Here is a 20,081-nt window from a genome sequence, read left to right on the forward strand (position 1 = left end):
AAATTAGAAAAAGCAAAACAAAACAAAACAAAAAATACAGTGAGACTTATGTAGAAATTGCATACGTGTTCATTGACTTTTTGTGCACATAAACTTACCATTTATGTTATCTCAGAGATGCTCTGAAATCTTATGATCTAAGAGAATCAGTATGAAATTCAAGCTCCCACCCCATGAAGAATTATAGGGTTATTAATTGATAGAGAAAAGGGCACAGATTTGGTAGACCTATTACTCATTTATACCACAAATCTGTAGTTTTAATATTTTCTGACAAGTATAAATTCTGGTGTTCAGACTTCTGCTTACATAACAAAGTAATATTTGCCATCATCGTTGTTGTTTCATGTCTGATTTTGATGGTACTGCGTACTGCTGCAGCTGAGTGTTACTTTGCCCTTATTATGCAGACAGAAGTTTATAGGCTTTACAATTTGAGAATGGAGATATAATTGATTAAACTGGAACCAATAGTTGACAGAATACATTTTCTTTTATCAATGTCAAAAAAATTAAAGTCAAACTGCCAGCTCGCCGCCTTAAATGTAAATACCTCAGAATGTAAATACCACAAGGTGTTTTGTCTGATACTACAAAATCTGCTAATCACTGCAATAATAATAATAATAATATAATAATAATAATAATAATAATGATAATCCTTCTACTATAGGCACAAGGCCTGAAATTTTTGGGGAGGTGGTTAGTCGATTACATTGACCCCATTACTCAACTGGTGCATATTTTATTGACCCCGAAAGGATGAAAGGCAAAGTCAACCTCGGTGGAATTGACACACAAAATGCCACTAAGCATTTAGCCTGGCATAAAGGTAAAAACGAAGCTGCTTACTAGTTGATTCATCTTGTCTATTTGATTCCAGGATCATAAAGAAAAAAAAGGTTGTGCCTATAATAATCGGTGCATTGGGAACTGTAAGCAAAGGTATACAGACAAATGGTTGAAGGAGATTGGAATAGAATGTTTGCCTCTTAGGGACGGGAAAAATTATAAGGAGAGTTCTAAGCACTTGAAAGACTACCGAAAGCGAGTGGATACCTAAAGGTTACAGGTAGTAACCTGCTACCCACATAAATCCTACCAGGAATAAGACCAAACATGAGCCAAATCAATACTCTCTCTCTTTTTACTTGTTTCAGTCATTTGACTGCGGCCATGCTGGAACACCACCTTTAATCGAGCAACTCGACCCCGAGACTTATTCTTTGTAAGCCCAGTACTTATTCTATCGGTCCCTTTTGCCGAATCGCTAAGTGACGGGGACATAAACACACCAGCATCGATTGTCAAGCAATGCTAGGGGGACTAACACAGACACACATACATACACGCACACACACACACATATATATATATATATATATACATATATATGACGGGCTTCTTTCATTTTCCATCTACCAAATCCACTCAAAAGGCTTTGGTCAGCCCAAGGCTATAGTAGAAGACACTTGCCCAAGGTGCCATGCAGTGGGACTGAACCCGGAATCATGTGGTTGGTAAACAAGCTACTTACCACAGTCACTCTTGCGCCTATACTAATAATAATAATAATAATACTAATAACAATAATAATCCTTTCTAGTATGGGCACAAGGCCTGAAATTTTGGGTGGAGGGGACTAGATGATTACACTGACCCTAGTACTTGACTGGTACTTATTTTATCAACCCCAAAAGGACGAAAGGCAAAGTTGATCTCAGCGGAATTTAAACTCAGAATGTAAAGATGGACGAAATACCACTAAGCTTTTTGTCCAGCATGCTTATGATTCTGCCAGCTCACCCACTGAAATAATAATAATAATAATAATAATAATGGTTTCAAATTTTGACACAAGGCTAGCATTTTTCAGGAGGGATAAGTTGATTATATAGACTCAAGTGCTTGTTTGTTGTTCCTGTCTTCTGTTTCTTGTACAATTTTGAACCATATATATGTATATATACAACATCAACATCAATGGAAATTGCAGCTGTGATACCAGTGCCGGTGGCACATAAGAGAACCATCCGAATGTGGCCGTTGCCAGCGCCGCCCAACTGGCTTCCGTGCCGGTGGCATGTAAAAAGCACCATCCGATCATGGCCGTTGCCAGCCGCACCTTGGCCTCCGTGCTGGTGGCACGTAAAAAACACCATCTGATCGTGGCCATTTGCCAGCCTCGTCTGGCACCTGTGCCGGTGGCACGTAAAAAGCACCCATTACACTCATGGAGTGGTTGGCGTTAGGAAGGGCATCCAGCCGTAGAAACATTGCCAGATCAGACTGGGCCTGGTGCAGCCTTCTGGCTTCCCAGACCCCAGTTGCACCATCCAACCCATGCCAGCATGGAAAGCGGACGCTAAACGATGATGATGATGATGATGATGATATATATATATATTAGTTGATTTCCTTATCATTTCATTCCATTGTGCCTCCATTGTCCTAATTTTTTAGCGTTAGAGCTTGAGTTTTTTAAACTTAATTCTCTAGTCTTACTATTTTGTACTATATAATGCATATGCCATGAAATATCATGAGAAGAAAAACAATGTCTATAGTTACATACACCTAAAAGTGGAGGCCTGCTATATGCATATCTGCACATGTGCAAAAAACAAGGCAGAAGAAGGTAGCAAGGGATAATAATAAATAGTAGAGACCTGAGGCGTAACTATGATTTCACTTACCTCTTATGTTTGGCTCGTTTCAGTGTGACTGTTGAGGAACATATCAATGGATACAACTTGTCACGAATATTGTGGAATGTTCTCTCCATTTCTTTTTGGTATTCCTTTTGCTCAACTGTTATCAGTGTCTTGTTTCTTTGTAGAGCGTCCAAGCATCTGTAGAATAAACAGAAAAAGAAAAGATAATATATATATATACATATATATATTAATTTATAAACAACATACACATACAGAGGTTGAACAAAATAAATGGAAACACTTAGTATCATAATTTTGAAATATCTATAAAACTGTCAAAAGCTTGTTTATTTTTATGTTTTTTGATTTATTATTAGTGTTGCTTAACATGTTCTGCTAAAATTGCTGTTTCTTTTCAGATATCATCAGAAAAAGGTAATTAAAATTCATGAAAATGACAGATCTATTGGATTTTCAAAGAGGTCAAATTATTGGTGCTTGTATGGCAGGCGCTAGTGTAATGAAAACAGCTGAAATGTTTGGTGTATCCTTTGAGAAAGAAGGAAAAACCTCCTCATCAAAACAAAACTTCAGAAGAAAACCAAAACTTTCAGATAGGGACTGTTGGACTCTTACATGAATTGTTAGAAAGGATCACAAAAGTACAGCTCCCAAAATTACTGCAGAGCTTAATGTCCACCCCAAGAACCCAGTTTCCACAAAAACTGTTCACCGGAAGCTGCACAAAGCTGGATTTCATCGGAGGGCTGCAATCAGAAAACCACTACTTTCAAAAACAAACGTTGCAAAGCGTTTAGAGTGGAGTAAAAACTTACAGAATTGGTCCCTAGAGCAGCGGAAGAATGTTACTTTCTCGGATGAGTCAACCTTTACCATATTTGCAACTACCGACCGAGTATACATGTGGAGACAGCCAAAAAGGAGCATTTGACCCAGATTGTCTTCTTCCAACTGTTAAACATGGAGGAAGATATGATCTAGGGGGCTATATCTTGGAAATCCAGCAGCCCAATGGTTTCCTTTCATGGCAGAATTAATAGTCAAGACTATTTAAGCATTTTATCTGATCAAAGTCATCCTATGATTGCAGAACTGTTTCCAGAGGAAAACACAATCTTTCAGGATGATAATGCACCAATTCACACAGCTAAAGTTGTTATTGAATGGCATGAGGAACATTCTAGCTAGTATGAAATCAGGGATAAGAACAGGTTTCTTGATGCAGAGAAGATACATAGCTACCTTGTATTATATGAGCAAGTAGAGTAACTAAGGTGGAGCTGGACAAATTCTGTCTGACCCATGCAAGCATGGAAAAGTGGACATTAAAACAATCATGATTTTTGATGATATATACTTTAAAAATATGAATAGAATTTACAATCAAATTGAAAATATATTCAAGGAATAACTGACACAGCATGATCTCCATAGAGCAAAACAATTCTGAAAGAATGTAGATACTGAAGTCCAGTACTAACACCTTAATCATTAAAACTTGTTTTCATTTCATACTGAAAGCTTCAAAATAGTAGACTGATTCAGAAAGAGACATTTAAAACAGGATTATGATGAAAGTTATAAAATTCATAACATTTTTGTTGTTGTTTAGCTCTAGATCAGCTGCCGTTGAACAAACATATGATCAAAGGCATTCCAGTAATGGCCATCCCACCATTTTCCTTCACACATGTCCCTCTGTTTATGTTATCCAATGTATCATTTCTTTTTTTTAAGTTGGTAACATAACATGTGATAAGAGGGAAAGTTGCCTGCTGTTTCTAGCAGATTTAGCAAATACCTACAGATTCACTTGTTGGCTAATAATGTTTTTAGAAGATATTGATGAATCAAAAAGACAAAATAAAACTATTTTCTTATTTTCTTTTGATTAAAGTAAAAAAAGTGAAGAAAAAAAAAAAAAAAAAAAAATTGTGTGAGGATATTACCGTTTCAAAAATTCTTTAAAGCACAATCTAAGTTTGTTATGATGTTTTCCATGGGTTTGGTTTGGTTCAGCTTTAAGGAATACAAGAGCAATCTCTACTGGACCCTGAAGATGAAAGAAGAGAGGAAAACAATGTGAAACCATAGTGCCACTACAGCAGCAGCAGCTTCTGCTCTTTCTTTACAGCCCCCACCCCACGGGTATATTTAACCCTTTAGCATTTAAACTGGCCATATCCGGCCAAAAGTATTCTGCCTGTTTTATGTTCAAACTGGCCAGATCTGGTCTCTCACACCAGCCTTACAATATCATTTTTAAAATTAACAGCTACCTCATCAAAATTTCATAGCTACAAGATAATGCATGATTAGTTCAAGGCAATGAGGATAAAAAGGGATTAATTTTGGTAGAATAATGCGAACACTAAAGGGTTAAAGCTGTGGTTCTCGACTGGGGTTCATATATGATTTTGGGAGGTTCACACAAAGAAAATAGTAAATTGGGGCTCTACAATAGTATTAAAGGGCCCCTGAGAAAATTTTGATTTACATGTATGTATTGGTATATATATTACAAGGAATAGGTTTCTTTTACATAGTTTAACCTACACAAGCGATTGTGTGAAAAACAAAATAAGAATTTTGAAAGAAGTTTCCATAAAATTAGTTTTTAAACACCAAATGGCTATGGAGGTCCACCAAGATAAAATAGTAATCAAAGGGGTTCATAGATTAAAAATGGTTGAGAACCCCTGATTTAAAACCTTACTCAATGCTCTGATTTCTATTTCACATATTACTGCTTCTCACATTCTGTCTCTTACCCAACCAGACTTCATAGTAAACATGTGAGAGAGTCTCTCTTACTTCGACTTGCAGCCTGCCTGCTGCTCATATATCCTTCTTCTATTTTACCAAATGTAATCAACTATTACTTACTCTATTCTTGCTAAGTTATCGCATTCCTTGTCTTGCAGAGTTGGAAAAAGCTATGGATTGAATTTTTTTTTCCAACCAAATAAAATATTAGCTTCCATTGACAATGTTTTAAAAACAGATTTGATGCTCTTTACTCTTTTACTTGTCTCAGTCATTTGACTGCAACCACGCTGGAGCACCGCCTTTAGTCGAGCAACTCGACCCTGGGACTTATTCTTTGTAAGCCCAGTACTTATTCTATCGGTCTCTTTTGCCGAACTGCTAAGTGACGGGGACGTCAACACACCAGCATCGGTTGTCATGCAATGCTAGGGGGACAAACACAGACACACAAACATACACGCACACACACATATATAAGACGGGCTTCATTCAGTTTCTGTCTACCAAATCCACTCACAAGGCTTTGGTCGACCCGAGACTATAGTAGAAGACACTTGCCCAAGGTGCCACGCAGTGGGACTGAACCCGGAACCATGTGGTTGGTAAGCAAGCTACTTACCACACAGCCACTCCTGCACCTGATGTGTTTTTTTTAAAGTTATCTTATTGATACTTGATATAAGATAGTTATTTACACACACACACTTGACATTAAATTTTCATAATAGCAATTTTATAAACAATCTTCAGTTTTAATTACAATTAATGTAAAGTCAATCAAAGTATTATTACTATATAATTGTTAGACTTGGATAATTTGTATGTTTGATAAAAGGAAAATAATTGCCATGGAGATGTACTTTGTCATAGAATGAAGGCAGATATTTTGGCAAGAATTGGAAGCACTGAACTTCTGCAAGACATAGTCAAGCAGTAAGAAACACAGTTCTTCAAACATAACCATACCATACTGAAAGATATTGAGAAAGAAACAATGATTTATAATGATAAAGCAGCACCAATAAACAGAAGCCTTAAGTATGAAGAATATACAAATAGAAATTGGTGGTCATAAGTACTCTAGATCTACTATCCTGGCAGTTGACAGAAATTATTTTGAATGAAAGATGATGAATGACACAAGAGCAGTAGTAATATCATACCTGGTGTATAAACTGAGCAAACAAATTTACAGTGGCACGTAAAAAGCACCACCCGACCATGTCCGTTGCCAGCGCCGCCCCGACTGGCCTCCGTGCCGGTGGCACGTAAAAAGCACCATCCGTCCGTGGCCATTTGCCAGCCCCGTCTGGCACCTGTGCGGGTGGCACGTAAAAAGCACCCACTACACTCACGGAGTGGTTGGCGTTAGGAAGGGCATCCAGCTGTAGAAACACTGCCAAATCAGACTGGGCCTGGTGCAGCATTCTGGCTTCCCAGACCCCAGTTGAACCGTCCAACCCATGCTAGCATGGAAAGCGGACGCTAAATGATGATGATGATGATGATGATGATGAAATATATCCAAAGTTCAATACTTCAGTTTAAACCTAAATCCAGTCATACCTGATTTACTGTTGTCCCAATGCAACCTTGTAGCACCATCTGTAACATCTTGGGGTCAGGTGGTTCCTGACTCAATGCAAGTGCCAATTCTTTGGTCTTCTTCTGAACGTCTTCTATTGCTACTTCAATAGGCGAAAGTATAATCTGGAAAATATAAAGGCAATATTATAAATCAACAGCAGAGATTTTATTGTAATGTGACATTAGACATTACAAGTACCAATTTGGGACAGAAGAAGGGAAATAGACCTGTTGGCAGAATTAGGACCACAAATCTATCAACTGCCAGAGCCCGTCCTTAAATTAAGTATTATTTGAGATCTAATTTGAGAAAGAAGGAATAACGGGTACTCTCTATAGTCTAAACAGTAATGTAGTCACTCTATAAGTGATGTATCCATGACTATATGATTTATGTCCTGTTACAATACCCCTGATAATTTTCCTGTTTCAAACTGGTGTACAATGTCATACAGGCAATATGCATTTTAACCCTTTTGTTACCGTATTTATTTTGAGGTGCTCTGTGTTTCGTTCAATTAATTTTAAATATAACAAAGAAATCAGTAAAATAACTTAGTTATCATTAAGCTAGTGTTAGGAACATAGATTTCATCTAAGGTTTGGTGGAAGATTTTAATTCAAAACTTATGGAAACAAGACATTTGTACTACAGAGCTAGAGCTGGTTTCAGCCAGGTTGGTATTGAAAGGGTTAATGACCACTATATGGAACCAGATCTAGTAATAGTTCTTCAAGACAGTCATCATTGCCTCTGGTGTGAATAACTTAGAATATTGATGAATGAGTCAGTTTCTAGACATCGAAGTAGAATGGTACCACATTTCTGGTAAACTATCTGGTTGACATCCAATTGATAAGGTCATCTTTAACTCTGATAGCTACATAAAATGGTTAAACAGTTTCTATTACAAAATACAAATTTGTCTTAAACTAACAAGAAAATAATGAAAGAAATCTTTTTTAGTTGATTATTTGAAATAACAATTGTTTTTGGATGTTTCATCTTTTAAGGAGAAATATCTAAAGAACTGAAAAAGTATAAATGTTTTTCTGAACTTCAAGTAGCCCCTAAAAGCCAATTTCATGGGCAAAGCAGATAAGAGATAAATTTTCCTTTATTCTACTTCAGAAGTCAATATGTCACAGGTAATATTTCAGATGATCAAGAACCATTTTCCATCAGCCAGATTTAGTGAGGTAATAATTACAAAATGCTAACAGTGGATTTGAACTCACAAAATACTTTATTGACTCTTAACCTTTATACTTATACTCAGAGCAGTGTTTCTTGAACTATGACCTATGGAGTGCTAGGAGAATGCTTTTGGATAGATTTCAAGGTAACCATGAACTTTGATGGAATTAATTTACAGTTTCATTTTCACAAACCTTGAAATATATTTTCTTCATTAACAACTGTAAAGAACAAAATATATTATTACTTTTTAATTCTATCAATGTTTGCCATCTAAAAATGATTATTTCTCAAGAGAGTATAATCAAAGAAGTGATCTTGTAGGTTCCACCAGTCTAACAAAGAGGTCTATGGAACACAAACATACACATACAAAAAAAAAAACACACCTGATTTGAAGAAAATGATTCATAGAAGAAGAATTAGACACCATGAAGACACAAGACAGAAGAAAAGAAGGAAAAGAAAGACAGAAGCCAAAAGAAGATAAAAAGTGCTGACACAAACCTGTTCCCTGTGTATAACAGCCAGTCGGGTTTTAACATAAGGAAATGCATGAGATGTTGTTAGAATAGTTTTTCTCTTGAACTGTTCATGGAGTTCTCCATGTGCACGGCCATTTTGTGTGAAAGGAGTGGCATACATAAAATGTTCTGAAAAAATATAGCAAGTACAGAAAAGTTCAATGAAGATCAATACAATGGACAAATTAGGGATATCATAGGGTTGTGAAGAGTACTCTAACAGTAGACAACTATTCACCATGTGGACAACTTTACTTTGACCATGTTTGGCATGATGGGTTGTGGCAGGTGATGAATCACAACTTCAACAATAACCTCATTGAAGTAGTCGATGCACCGTATGAAAATTCAAATAGTGCTGTTCTCCCAGCATTATTATTATTATTATTATTATTATTATTATTATTAGTATTATTATTATTGTTATCATCATTATTATCATAATTAAGTAAATAAGGTGGTGAGCTGGCAGAATCATTAGCACATTGGGTAAAATGTTTAGTGGTATTTCATCCATCTTTAGGTTCTGAGTTCAAATTCCACCAAGGTCAACTTTGAAACCGTTATTATTATTAGTATTATTATTATTGTTATCATCATTATTATTATAATTAAGTAAATAAGGTGGTGAGCTGGCAGAATCATTAACACATAGGAAAATTCTTTAGGACAATACTGGATGTTTGACAAGGATATCTCCTCTCTCCAGTGCTTTTCAGCATCTTCCTGGAGAACATCATGAAGGAGACACTCCAAGACTTCCAACCGTCCACTGGAGGACGGTCCATTTCAAACCTGCACTTTGCTGATGATATTGATCTGTTAGGAAGCAGAACTCCAGGAGCTCACCACCAAACTGGAAAAAGTATCAGGAACATATGAGATGGAAACCAGCCCAGAAAAGAGCAAGATCCTGGGTAATAGTAACAACCAGAACACAGCAACCAAAACCTTTTCTTAGAGGTTTTGTTCATCAACTCCTTTTTTTGTCTATTTCTTCTCTTGTCTTTTGCTCTCCCCTCTGTATTTGTGCTTATGTTAGTGTGCATGCATCTATATATGTATGTATGTGTGTGTGTGTGTGCGTGTGTCTGCGCATGTCCTGATTTCTGATTTGTATAGGCCATGTGCTCAGAGCCCAAGGACTGCTTGGAGATATTAGGCATGTTATAAAAATCTGCCTAGACCATGTCTTCAATGTATGAAACTGTTAATAGCTCATAACTACATACTGTGTACATTAAACAATATTTATCTCTTACCAGATGGAATATTTTTCTGTTGACCATACCATAACAGAAAAGTAAACCATACACACGCACACATTTACACACATGCATACACTGTTTCACCAATATCTTAAAAGAGAAAGAAAATCTTTACACATACTTATGTTATAGTTCTTCTCAAAATAGGTCACCCGGTCCTTCATTTCGTAGGCATCAAAATAGGGCTCAACGTAAGTGATTTGTATATAAGCCTGGTAAGAAAGTAAAATAACATGAGGACGACAATCTTTATAACGACAGAACTTGATAAAAGCACATTTTAATACTGACTGAGCTTGACAACAGAACTTTATAATGGTTATAGTGTAGAGAGGTTGATACAGATAGATCTTCACGGTGGTTGTAGTGGAAGAAAGATAGATAGTAATAGAACTTCATAATGATTTTTAGAAGTAGAATGACTGGCACCCGGCAGATGCCAGGACCCCTGGACTGGTGGTACGTAAAAAGCACTATCCGACTCGTGGCCGATGCCAGCGCCGCCTCGACTGGCTTCCATGCCGGTGGCACGTAAAAAGCACCCACTACACTCACGGAGTGGTTGGCGTTAGGAAGGGCATCCAGCTGTAGAAACATTGCCAGATCAGACTGGAGCCTGGTGCAGCCTTCTGGCTTCCCAGATCCCCGGTCGAACTGTCCAACCCATGCCAGCATGGAGAACGGATGTTAAACGATGATGATGATGAACTTTTCAGTGTTATTGAGATTAATAGAAATAGAGAGAGATACAGTAACAGAGCTACAATGGCATACCTTGATGACATTAGAGCTTTACAGTGGCAGAATTTTATAGTAGTAGTTTTATGATAAATTTCTATAATGACAGAAGTTTTAGTAATAGAATTTTAAAGCGACATAGCTTGATAGAAATGGAGCCTTACAGATATAGAGATTTGCAATAATAGAGGAAAACATGTAGTGTGTAGAATAAAGAGATAATGATAAAGATCCTTTCTGAGTTATATATACACGTAGGGCTGGTTTGCCAGTTTCTGTGGTGTATATATTCCCTACTTGGATGGGATACCAGTCTGTTGCAGGGTTACTCACTTTTGCCAGTTGGGTGAACTGGAACAATGTGAAATGAAGTGTTTTGCTCAAAAACACAATGTGTCACCTGATTACAAAAAATTTTGGTCAGTCTGAGGCTGTAGCAGAAGACAGCCCAAGGAATACATGTTAGTTAGTTAATTTTTTGGCTCAAAAAGCAAAAAGCAAGGCCATGTAGGGGGACATGGAGTTATGTACAGGGTGGTGTTCATGTAAAGAGTTCAGGCCACTTGTGGTCAAGGGAGACTTTGAACTGAGCGGTCGTCGGCATCTTCACTATCTCGTCCGGCAGCTTATTCCACGGATCCGCAACCCGGACGAAGAAAGCCCCTCTCCTTCGATTGAGATGAAATCGTAGCAGATAGAGCTTTTCGGAGTGACCCCGCAGCCGACGCTCTGGAGCAAGAGTGAAGAACAGCTCTTTCGAGAGGTTACACTTTCCGCTTATGATGTTGTGAGCAAGAATGAGATCACCACGGTGGCGTCGTTTTTCTAGAGAATAAAGGTCGAGTGTCTTCAGCCTTTCTTCATAAGACAAATTCTTGAGACCAAGAACCATGCGGGTAGCCAGCTTCTGGACTCTTTCGAGATGTTGTATGTCTTTGAGGAGATAAGGAGAAGAGGCTTGAATCCCGTACTACATAGCAGGGGTGAACCTAAAACTATTCAAATAGGAAGCAAACTTCTTAACAACACAGCCATGTATATAGAATGATAAAAATGTCTTCCGTTTGGAGGTCAGTATTTTGTTCAATTTTCATAGCATTACACTGTTGAGAGATAAATCTATTTCAGGATCAGGTCTACCTCAGGTAACATTTCTATATGAATTGATAGCTATTCTTATTGACACCTAGATAAAGAGAGGAGTGAGGTGGTCAAGTATGACCTTCGAACGTTGGGCCTCACAGAAGCAATGACGAAAGACAGAGACCTCTGGAGATATGCTGTGACTGCGAAGACCTGATAAATAAAGTGAGTCCACAGTGTATCCTACACCAGCTTCACATAACCAGCCCCAGCCCATTCAAAGTACCTTGGATTGTAGAACGACCAGCTGTGCTTACCTTGGATCACAGGGTGACCTGCTGTGCTTGAGACCTATTGAGTCAAGTACATCAACATCAAAATAAAAATCAAACGGAAATTGTAGTTGTGATGCCTGTGCCAGTGGCACGTAAAAAGCACCATCCAAACGTGGCCGTTGCCAGCCTCCTCTGGCCCCTGTGCCAGTGGCACGTAAAAGGCACCCACTACACTCACGGAGTGGTTGGCGTTAGGAAAGGCATCCAGCTGTAGAAACACTGCCAAATCAGACTGGAGTTGGTGCAGCCTCCTGGCTTCCCAGAACTCCGGTCGAACCGTCCAACTCATGCTAGCATGGAAAACGGATGTTAAACGATGATGATAATGATGAATGTATAATAAGTCAGTTTGACACCTTATCCATACAACAATTTCTGAAATCCCAACTAGTTTCGATTACTAGTAGTTGAAACCATTACACTTGAACCCAGTACCTCTACGTTCAGGTATGTTCTCAACTAGGTTGATTAGACTTTGCTTAGCACACTCTAATGATGACAAACAAATGAGTTGCTGCAATGAGTGTGGTATTTTCATTCATCTTTTTTATTGCTAAACTGAAAGACTTACCTTTTCGGGATCTTGCTTTTGTCGTTCTACAGTGTTTGAATCTTTCACCATAACAACATTTCCAACATCAAAGCGATCTTCATAAAATGACTGACAATACAGAGAAGAATTGGAGAATTAGTTAAATAAAGAAAATACATCATAAACATAATAATAATGATTTATTGCAACAGACAGATATCTATTTTATGATGCTTGTCTTTGTTCAATTGTGAAATATAAGAGATATAATAGATGGAATCTTCTCTTATTTATCAGTAGAACTATATTTCATTTTTGGATTTGCTTTGCAAGATTCTTTATATGAGTTTGTGTGTTGAAGCATATTCTGTTGTGTCTGGGGAGAGTCATTTTCTTTTTGTGCTTTATAATTGAACACACTCACCAGTAAAATTTCCACCAGTAAATTTATTTTCCATAGGAAAATTTCCATCAGTAAATTTATTTTCCATAAGAAAATAAAAATAAAAATAAGAAATAAGTGGAAATTTTACCAGTGAGCGTGTTAAATTATAAAGCACAATAAGAAAATGACTCTCCCCAGACATAATCAGTAGTACTAATTTTACAGATTCTAAAGGAATGGAAGGTAAACTTCAGTCAAGCCAAATTTGATTTTGGAATAATAAGAAATTAAAAATTTAAACAACATACATCAAAACAACTAATGTGGATAGCTATCTTTTGTGTCAATATATGCACATACACACACACACACTTACTTTTGCTTACACTACATTACTTTGTATACAAGTGAAAATAGTCATTTTAAAAATGCAGAATTTTGATGATAAAGACAAACACTAGTTTTCTTCAAGTTTAAAGGAAGTGCAGGTCTGTATCACCATAAAGCCAATTAAAAGTGTTCATAACATTGAATAAATTAATCTACCCTGAAAAGAGGTGGATACAAATGATGAAGGATCTATTCTCTGATTTGACAACAATCATGATTACCATAGCTAGAAGGAAGGAGAATTTGTTGGCAGTGCATGAAGGAGTTCTTTGCTTCAGATATATTTTCTTATATTACTACAATAGCCTGTGCTCCTCTCAACTAGCTACTTTTATACTACTTCCATCCAATTCCAGCTGACCCAGCTGATGTTTATAGTGGTTAGTGAGAGATTCAGATCCTGCACTGCTCACTATATTTAACCCTTTAGTATTTAAACCGGCCATATCTGGCCAAAATAGTTAATCTGTTTTATGTTCAAACAGACCAGGTCCAGGCTCTCACACCTACCCTACAATGTTATTCTACATTAAGTAATTACACCATCAAGATCTTGAAGATATGAGATAATGCATGATTAATTCAAATCAATGGGAATCAATAAGCATTATGTTTGATAGAATAATCTGAACACTAAAGGGTTAAACCTTCCTGTCTAGAACATCAGGAATTTATTTGCCATTGTAGAAGAATGACTCAACATATTCAACAAAGAAACAACAAACCTTCAACAAAAATCACTGGCCAACAAAGGAAAAACCATGAAAAAAATTTCACAGTTTGGAGGTTAAGGATATGGTGGAAAGCCTCTAGCCTCAAATATTATTAGGTGACTATCCACTGCTACACTAACTCATAATCAATTAGAACAAAGAATGCCTATGAAAAAAAAATCAATGTTCACTCTTGATCAATTACACTCCAGATTTTGGTCCAGAGTCAACTAAATCAACAAACTCCCAACATATGTCCTGATTGCCATGTTCAAGCTTTGCAGCCATTCAAGCTGAAAAGGCTGAAGACGCTCGACCTTTATTCTCTAGAAAAACGACGACGCCGTGGTGATCTCATTCTTGCTCACAACATCATAAGCGGAAAGTGTAACCTCTCAAAAGAGCTGTTCTTCACTCCTGCTCCAGAACGTCGGCTGCGGGGTCACTCCGAAAAACTCTATCTGCAATGATTTCATCTCAATCAAAGGAGAGGGGCTTTCTCCGTCCGGGTTGTGAATCTGTGGAATAAGCTGCCGGACGAGATAGTGAAGATGCCGACGACCACTCGGTTCAAAGTCACCCTTGACCACAAATGGCCTGAACTCTTTGCATGAACACCACCCTGTACATAACTCCATGTCCCCCTACATGGCCTTGCTTTTTGCTTTTTGAGCCAAAAAATTAACTTAACTTAACTTAACTAAGATCAGTCAGGTCATGTTCATTGCCCCTTTCTCCTGATAAACCTCATAAGAAAAAAAAACCCCCAGAGATTTGCTTTTTGTTTGGAGTATTTTATTTTGTCATCCTGCCTCCTTTAACAAAACAACCTAACTGAATCTGTTACAAAAGGAATATAACAACAACAATATCTTAATGCAATAAAGGAAAAACATACTTCAAGTCGATGAGAAATTTCTGGTAATTTTGTAATGGCTGGTTCCTTGTATATAAATTCTTCTCCATCAAGGTCTCCAAATTTATGACCATAGAAACCAACTCGGAAATAAGTTCCAAAAACTCGTTTTCCTTCCTGAAAATAGCAATATATTCATAAAAAGAGAGGATCAGAACACACAGAGTAGTTATAAAATAAAGTCTCAGTTTTATATAACTTAATAAATCCTACTACATCTGTTGATTATATTTTGTTCATACATAAAATCATACACAATTACATCATGGTAGAGCCATTGTAAGCATTAGAAAATGTACACACAACTACATTCACTTTAACTTAATTACTATAAATGTGGGCTACAGCAAAGAGAGAAGAACAGAGATTGGTAACGGGTCAAAGAGCCATGGAGAGGTCAACGATTGGAATCTCGTCGGGAGAACACATCAGTAGCGAGGTCATCAGAGAGAAGTCTGGCGTGAGGGATGTCATCGTAAAATATACACGCAGCAAGTTTAGATGGGCTGGACACGTTGCCTGGCTCACCAATAATCGGTGGACCCGTGCAGTTGTCAAGTGGTACTTGCGCGAGCGGAAATGACCACCCGGAAGGCCTCCAAGATGGTGGAGTTACGATTTCAGGAGGGCGATTGGGATCACGTGGATGAGAAAGGCGCGATCCAGAGAAGAGTGGACAGCGTGCTGTGACCAGCAGTGTCAAATGGACGCCCGACGGACTGGTCAGTCAAGGTAATCAAGGTGACTATTTTATAATAATAATATATTATTATTAGGTTATCAGTCTTTCATCATATAGTAACTACACTGATGAAGGTGCATGACATAATGGTTAGGGTATTCAGTTCATAATCGTAAGGTCATGAGTTCAACTCCCAGTGGCACATTATGTTTTTGCATAAGACACTATATTTCATTTTGCTCCAGTCCACCCAGCTGGCACAAATGAATTTGTACCTGTATTCCCAAAGGGTCAGCCTTGTCACATTCTGTCATGCTGAATTTCCCTGAGAACTATGTTAGGGGTACGTGCGTCTGTGGAGTACTCAGCCACTTGCATGTTAATTCCATAGGCACGCAGTTCCATTGATCATATCAACTGGAACCCTCATGACCATAACTAACAGAATCATCATCATCATCATCATCATCATCATTTAACGTCCGCTTTCCATGCTAGCATGGGTTGGACGGTTCAACTGGGGTCTGGGGAGCCCGAAAGCTGCACCAGTCCAGTCAGATCTGGCAGTGTTTCTACAGCTGGATGCCCTTCCTAACGCCAACCACTCCGAGAGTGTAGTGGGTGATTTTATGTGCCACCGACACAGGTGCCAGACGAGGCTGGCAAACGGCCACGCTCGGATGTGCCACCGACACAGGTGCCAGACGAGGCTGGCAGACGGCCACGCTCGGATGGTGTTTTTATGTGCCACCGACATAGGTGCCAGATGAGGCTGGCAAACGGCCACGATCGGAGGCAGTTATGAAATAAAACATGTAAAAAAAGATGAAAAAAGACTAGGCTGATATTATATTGTATCATGGTGAAGTATTAGCGAACAGTTGTAGATGAATGGCAAAGGTCTCTGATATATTATAATACATATGATTACTAAATAATAAAAAGTGAATACAACAGCTATGTGTGTGTTAGCCACAACTCAATTTCTGATCAAGTACTGTTTATATATATGCCAGCATGGACAAGAGAACATTAAATGATGATGACAATAATACATACATACACACACACACATATATATATATGTATGTATGTATGTATATATATATATTAATGTATATATGTATATATATATATGTATATATATATATATATATATATATATATATATAAAGGAAATGAAGAAAATGCTGACAAAATAATTTAAGTAAAGGAGAGTGTATTTAATTAGGTGAAAGTTCTTTTTACCGGTTGCGCATTTGTTATGCTTATCAAAAGATATATTTTTAAGAGAGATAGAGTTCCTTTCTGATAGATTTTTTCCTCTTATCCGATAAGAGGAAAAAATCTATCAGAAAGGAACTCTATCTCTCTTAAAAAAATATCTTTTGATAAGCATAACAAATGCGCAACCGGTAAAAAGAACTTTCACCTAATTAAATTACTTAAATTATTTTGTCAGCATTTTCTTCATTTCCTTTTTTATATATCACAACTCGTGTTCCACATCTCCTTTTTTAAATATATATATATATATATATGTGTGTGTGTATATATATCATCATCATCTTCATCATCGTTTAACGTCCACTTTCCATGCTAGCATGGGTTGGACGATTTGACTGAAGTCTGGCGAACCAGATGCCTGCACCAAACTCCATTCTGATCTGGCAGAGTTTCTACAACTTGATGCCCTTCCTAACGCCAACCACTCCGAGAGTGTAGTGGGTGCTTTTACGTGCCACTGGCACGAGGGCCAGTCAGGCGGTACTAGCAACGGCCATGCTCAAATGGTGCATTTTATGTGCTACCTGCACAGGAGCCAGTCCAGCAGCACTGGCAACGACCTTGCTCGAATGCTTTTTCACGTGCCACCAGCACAAGTGCTAGTAAGGCAACACAGGTAACCATCACGCTCGAATGGTGTTTTTAATGTGCCATCGGCACGGAGGCCTGCTTGATCAGGGCCTAAATAACAATATGGCAACTTTACACCTAACCACCAAAATAAAATAGACATTATAATGATGCCAGTTAGCATATAGTGCTGAATTTCAGTAGCTTGGTTGGCCCTAAGGGTAGGCAACAGAAAAGCTACTCTAATGAATGTCTATCTCAACATCTGCTGAAATCTGCTTTATCAATGTGAGGTGATATCTTCAATGACAACAATAGCAGCAGCCAAAATATTTAGTTTACATACAGAATACAATGAACCATATAGATTGTACAAACTTTATATCATTACTACTGAAATATCAGTGCCATCACAAAACTTCAACAATGGTGTCTGAGTGAAATCCATTTGTTAATCAAATAGACTGAAGCATCAAAATTATGAACCACAAACTAGGGAGGGAAATCTGAATTTATTTGCTACAAGTGTAGGCTAAAAACAATGTTGAAAATATCTTACCATTTTGATGGTGTTTGTGAAAGCTTCGTGTAATTTATTATGGATGTGCGCCAACCTTTTATAATCCCTGTTTGCTTCATGTATTGGAATCAAAATTTTATATACTTCGTTCACAGCTTCATACATGCCACACTGAAAAATAAAAAGGAAAACTGATTTCTTTAACTAAGAAAAAATGGAGGAAAAAAATCTTTCTTTTACTAGTTTCAACCATTGCAATGAAACCCTAGACATCCCTCAGACAAAATAAGTACTAATAAAATACTTAGACAAAATACCCCAAACAGCCGTGCCCCAATACTGTACTCTAGAACAATCAAACTTTCTTCAAAAGTTTTTGCAGTAAGCTCTTAAATAATTAATATGAATCGTGTCTCATTAAGGCCAGATGAGATACAAACATTTCTCAATTGTCGAGGCTGACTAGATTGTTACTATTGTAAAGACAGAAGGGATAGTAGGGTGCTGGAAACAGTAGAGGACCTTGGTCCCTATATTCTGATATACAATGCTGGAAAAGTCTGAATTTATTTCTTATCTTTCTGAAGTCATTAAATAAAATACCAGTCCTATACTGGTTCTATTCAATCAACTATAAAACCACTATTAAAATGGGTGGGTGTCAATGAAAGAAAATAGTTTTATGAGTCTAAAGCTATAAATCCTGCCAAACACAATGTCAAGTAAATAAAAGTTGAAGACAAATTAAGTGCTACGGGTTTTAGATAAGTGAACAGAATTAGTCACATGGTACATGTTTGGCTTTGTTAAGTTAAACACTTGACATAAGATAGGAGGGGAAAATGAGGGAGACCAAGTGAAAGACTGTGTATGTGAATAAGACAGTGAAGGAGGAAACATATATAGAGAAGATAAGAGATAAGACACACACATTAATACATGAGAGAGAGAGAGAGAAATGAGAAATGAGAGAAGAAGGAAAGAAAAATGAGAAGGTAGAGTGAGAGAAGAGAGAAAGGAAAATGAGAGAGGGGAGAGTGAGAAGAAAGAGAGAGAGACAAAGGATGAAAAATTATGAGAAATGCAGGGTGGTTAAAATGGCAAAAATATAATGAAAGCAACAAAATTTGACACATTTCAAACTTATGATGCCTAGTAGGACTGGACCACCACTGATAAAGAATGGACATATATATATATATATATATGGCATCCCATCCAGGTGGGGAACCTATATGCCAATGAAACCAGGAAACTGGCCCTTACGAGCCAGGCATGGTTCGAGAAGGAACAAACAAAAACAACATATATATATATATATATATATATATATATATATATATATAAATGGTTACTTCAAATGAATAAACAATAACAGACAACAAGAGGATATGCACAAGGAGAGTATTATATATATATATATATAATGATAACAAAAGCTGATATACTCACCATTGAAAAGGAACCACAGGCCTGTTCCAAAAGACCAATAAGGCCACTCTCTGAAAAATATTTGCCAGTACAAATACCTTCTTCTTCAGGTGAAACAACATCATCAGATACTGCACTTTCTTCAAGAACATTGGAAGAAATTTTCTGTGAGAATTTAGAAGAAAAAAGTGTAAAAAGATGTCAGTTTAAACTTATGAGTAGGATGAGTTTAACGAAGCATCTTCCCACACATTTCATTTCTGTTGTGATCTTATCTACAATGTCCAGTGTTCTCAAATCCAATTTCTCCTAATGCCTCTGATACAAGCGTCCACTCTAGGTACCGTTAGTGCTACTACTAACGAAATATTTCTTTCCCTAGCAACTTACATCCATTCTCATGGATTAGCAAAATTATTTGAATAGCAGACAAAATGTCAGTGGTATTTAATCATGTCCCTTTACATTTTGAGTT

The 20,081-nt window shown here is 37.3% G+C and overlaps 1 protein-coding gene across 12 annotated transcripts in view; it reads right to left on the minus strand.

Moving 5' to 3' along the window:
- Window positions 1–20,081, minus strand: part of LOC115215058 (dedicator of cytokinesis protein 7) — a 213,939-nt gene that overhangs the window by 13,707 nt on the left and 180,151 nt on the right. For all 12 annotated transcript variants that reach the window (XM_036505609.1, XM_036505610.1, XM_029784198.2 and 9 more), the window contains 9 exons: window positions 19,628–19,771; window positions 18,215–18,346; window positions 15,099–15,233; window positions 12,752–12,841; window positions 10,146–10,236; window positions 8,740–8,885; window positions 7,014–7,157; window positions 4,628–4,731; window positions 2,697–2,852 (listed from right to left, as the gene is read on the minus strand). In XM_036505609.1, the coding sequence (XP_036361502.1) occupies window positions 2,697–2,852; window positions 4,628–4,731; window positions 7,014–7,157; window positions 8,740–8,885; window positions 10,146–10,236; window positions 12,752–12,841; window positions 15,099–15,233; window positions 18,215–18,346; window positions 19,628–19,771 (1,142 nt within the window). The remainder of the gene's footprint in view (window positions 1–2,696; window positions 2,853–4,627; window positions 4,732–7,013; window positions 7,158–8,739; window positions 8,886–10,145; window positions 10,237–12,751; window positions 12,842–15,098; window positions 15,234–18,214; window positions 18,347–19,627; window positions 19,772–20,081) is intronic.

The sequence above is a fragment of the Octopus sinensis genome, linkage group LG8 (assembly GCF_006345805.1).
Source record: "Octopus sinensis linkage group LG8, ASM634580v1, whole genome shotgun sequence".
NCBI classification, from domain to species: Eukaryota; Metazoa; Mollusca; class Cephalopoda; order Octopoda; family Octopodidae; genus Octopus; species Octopus sinensis.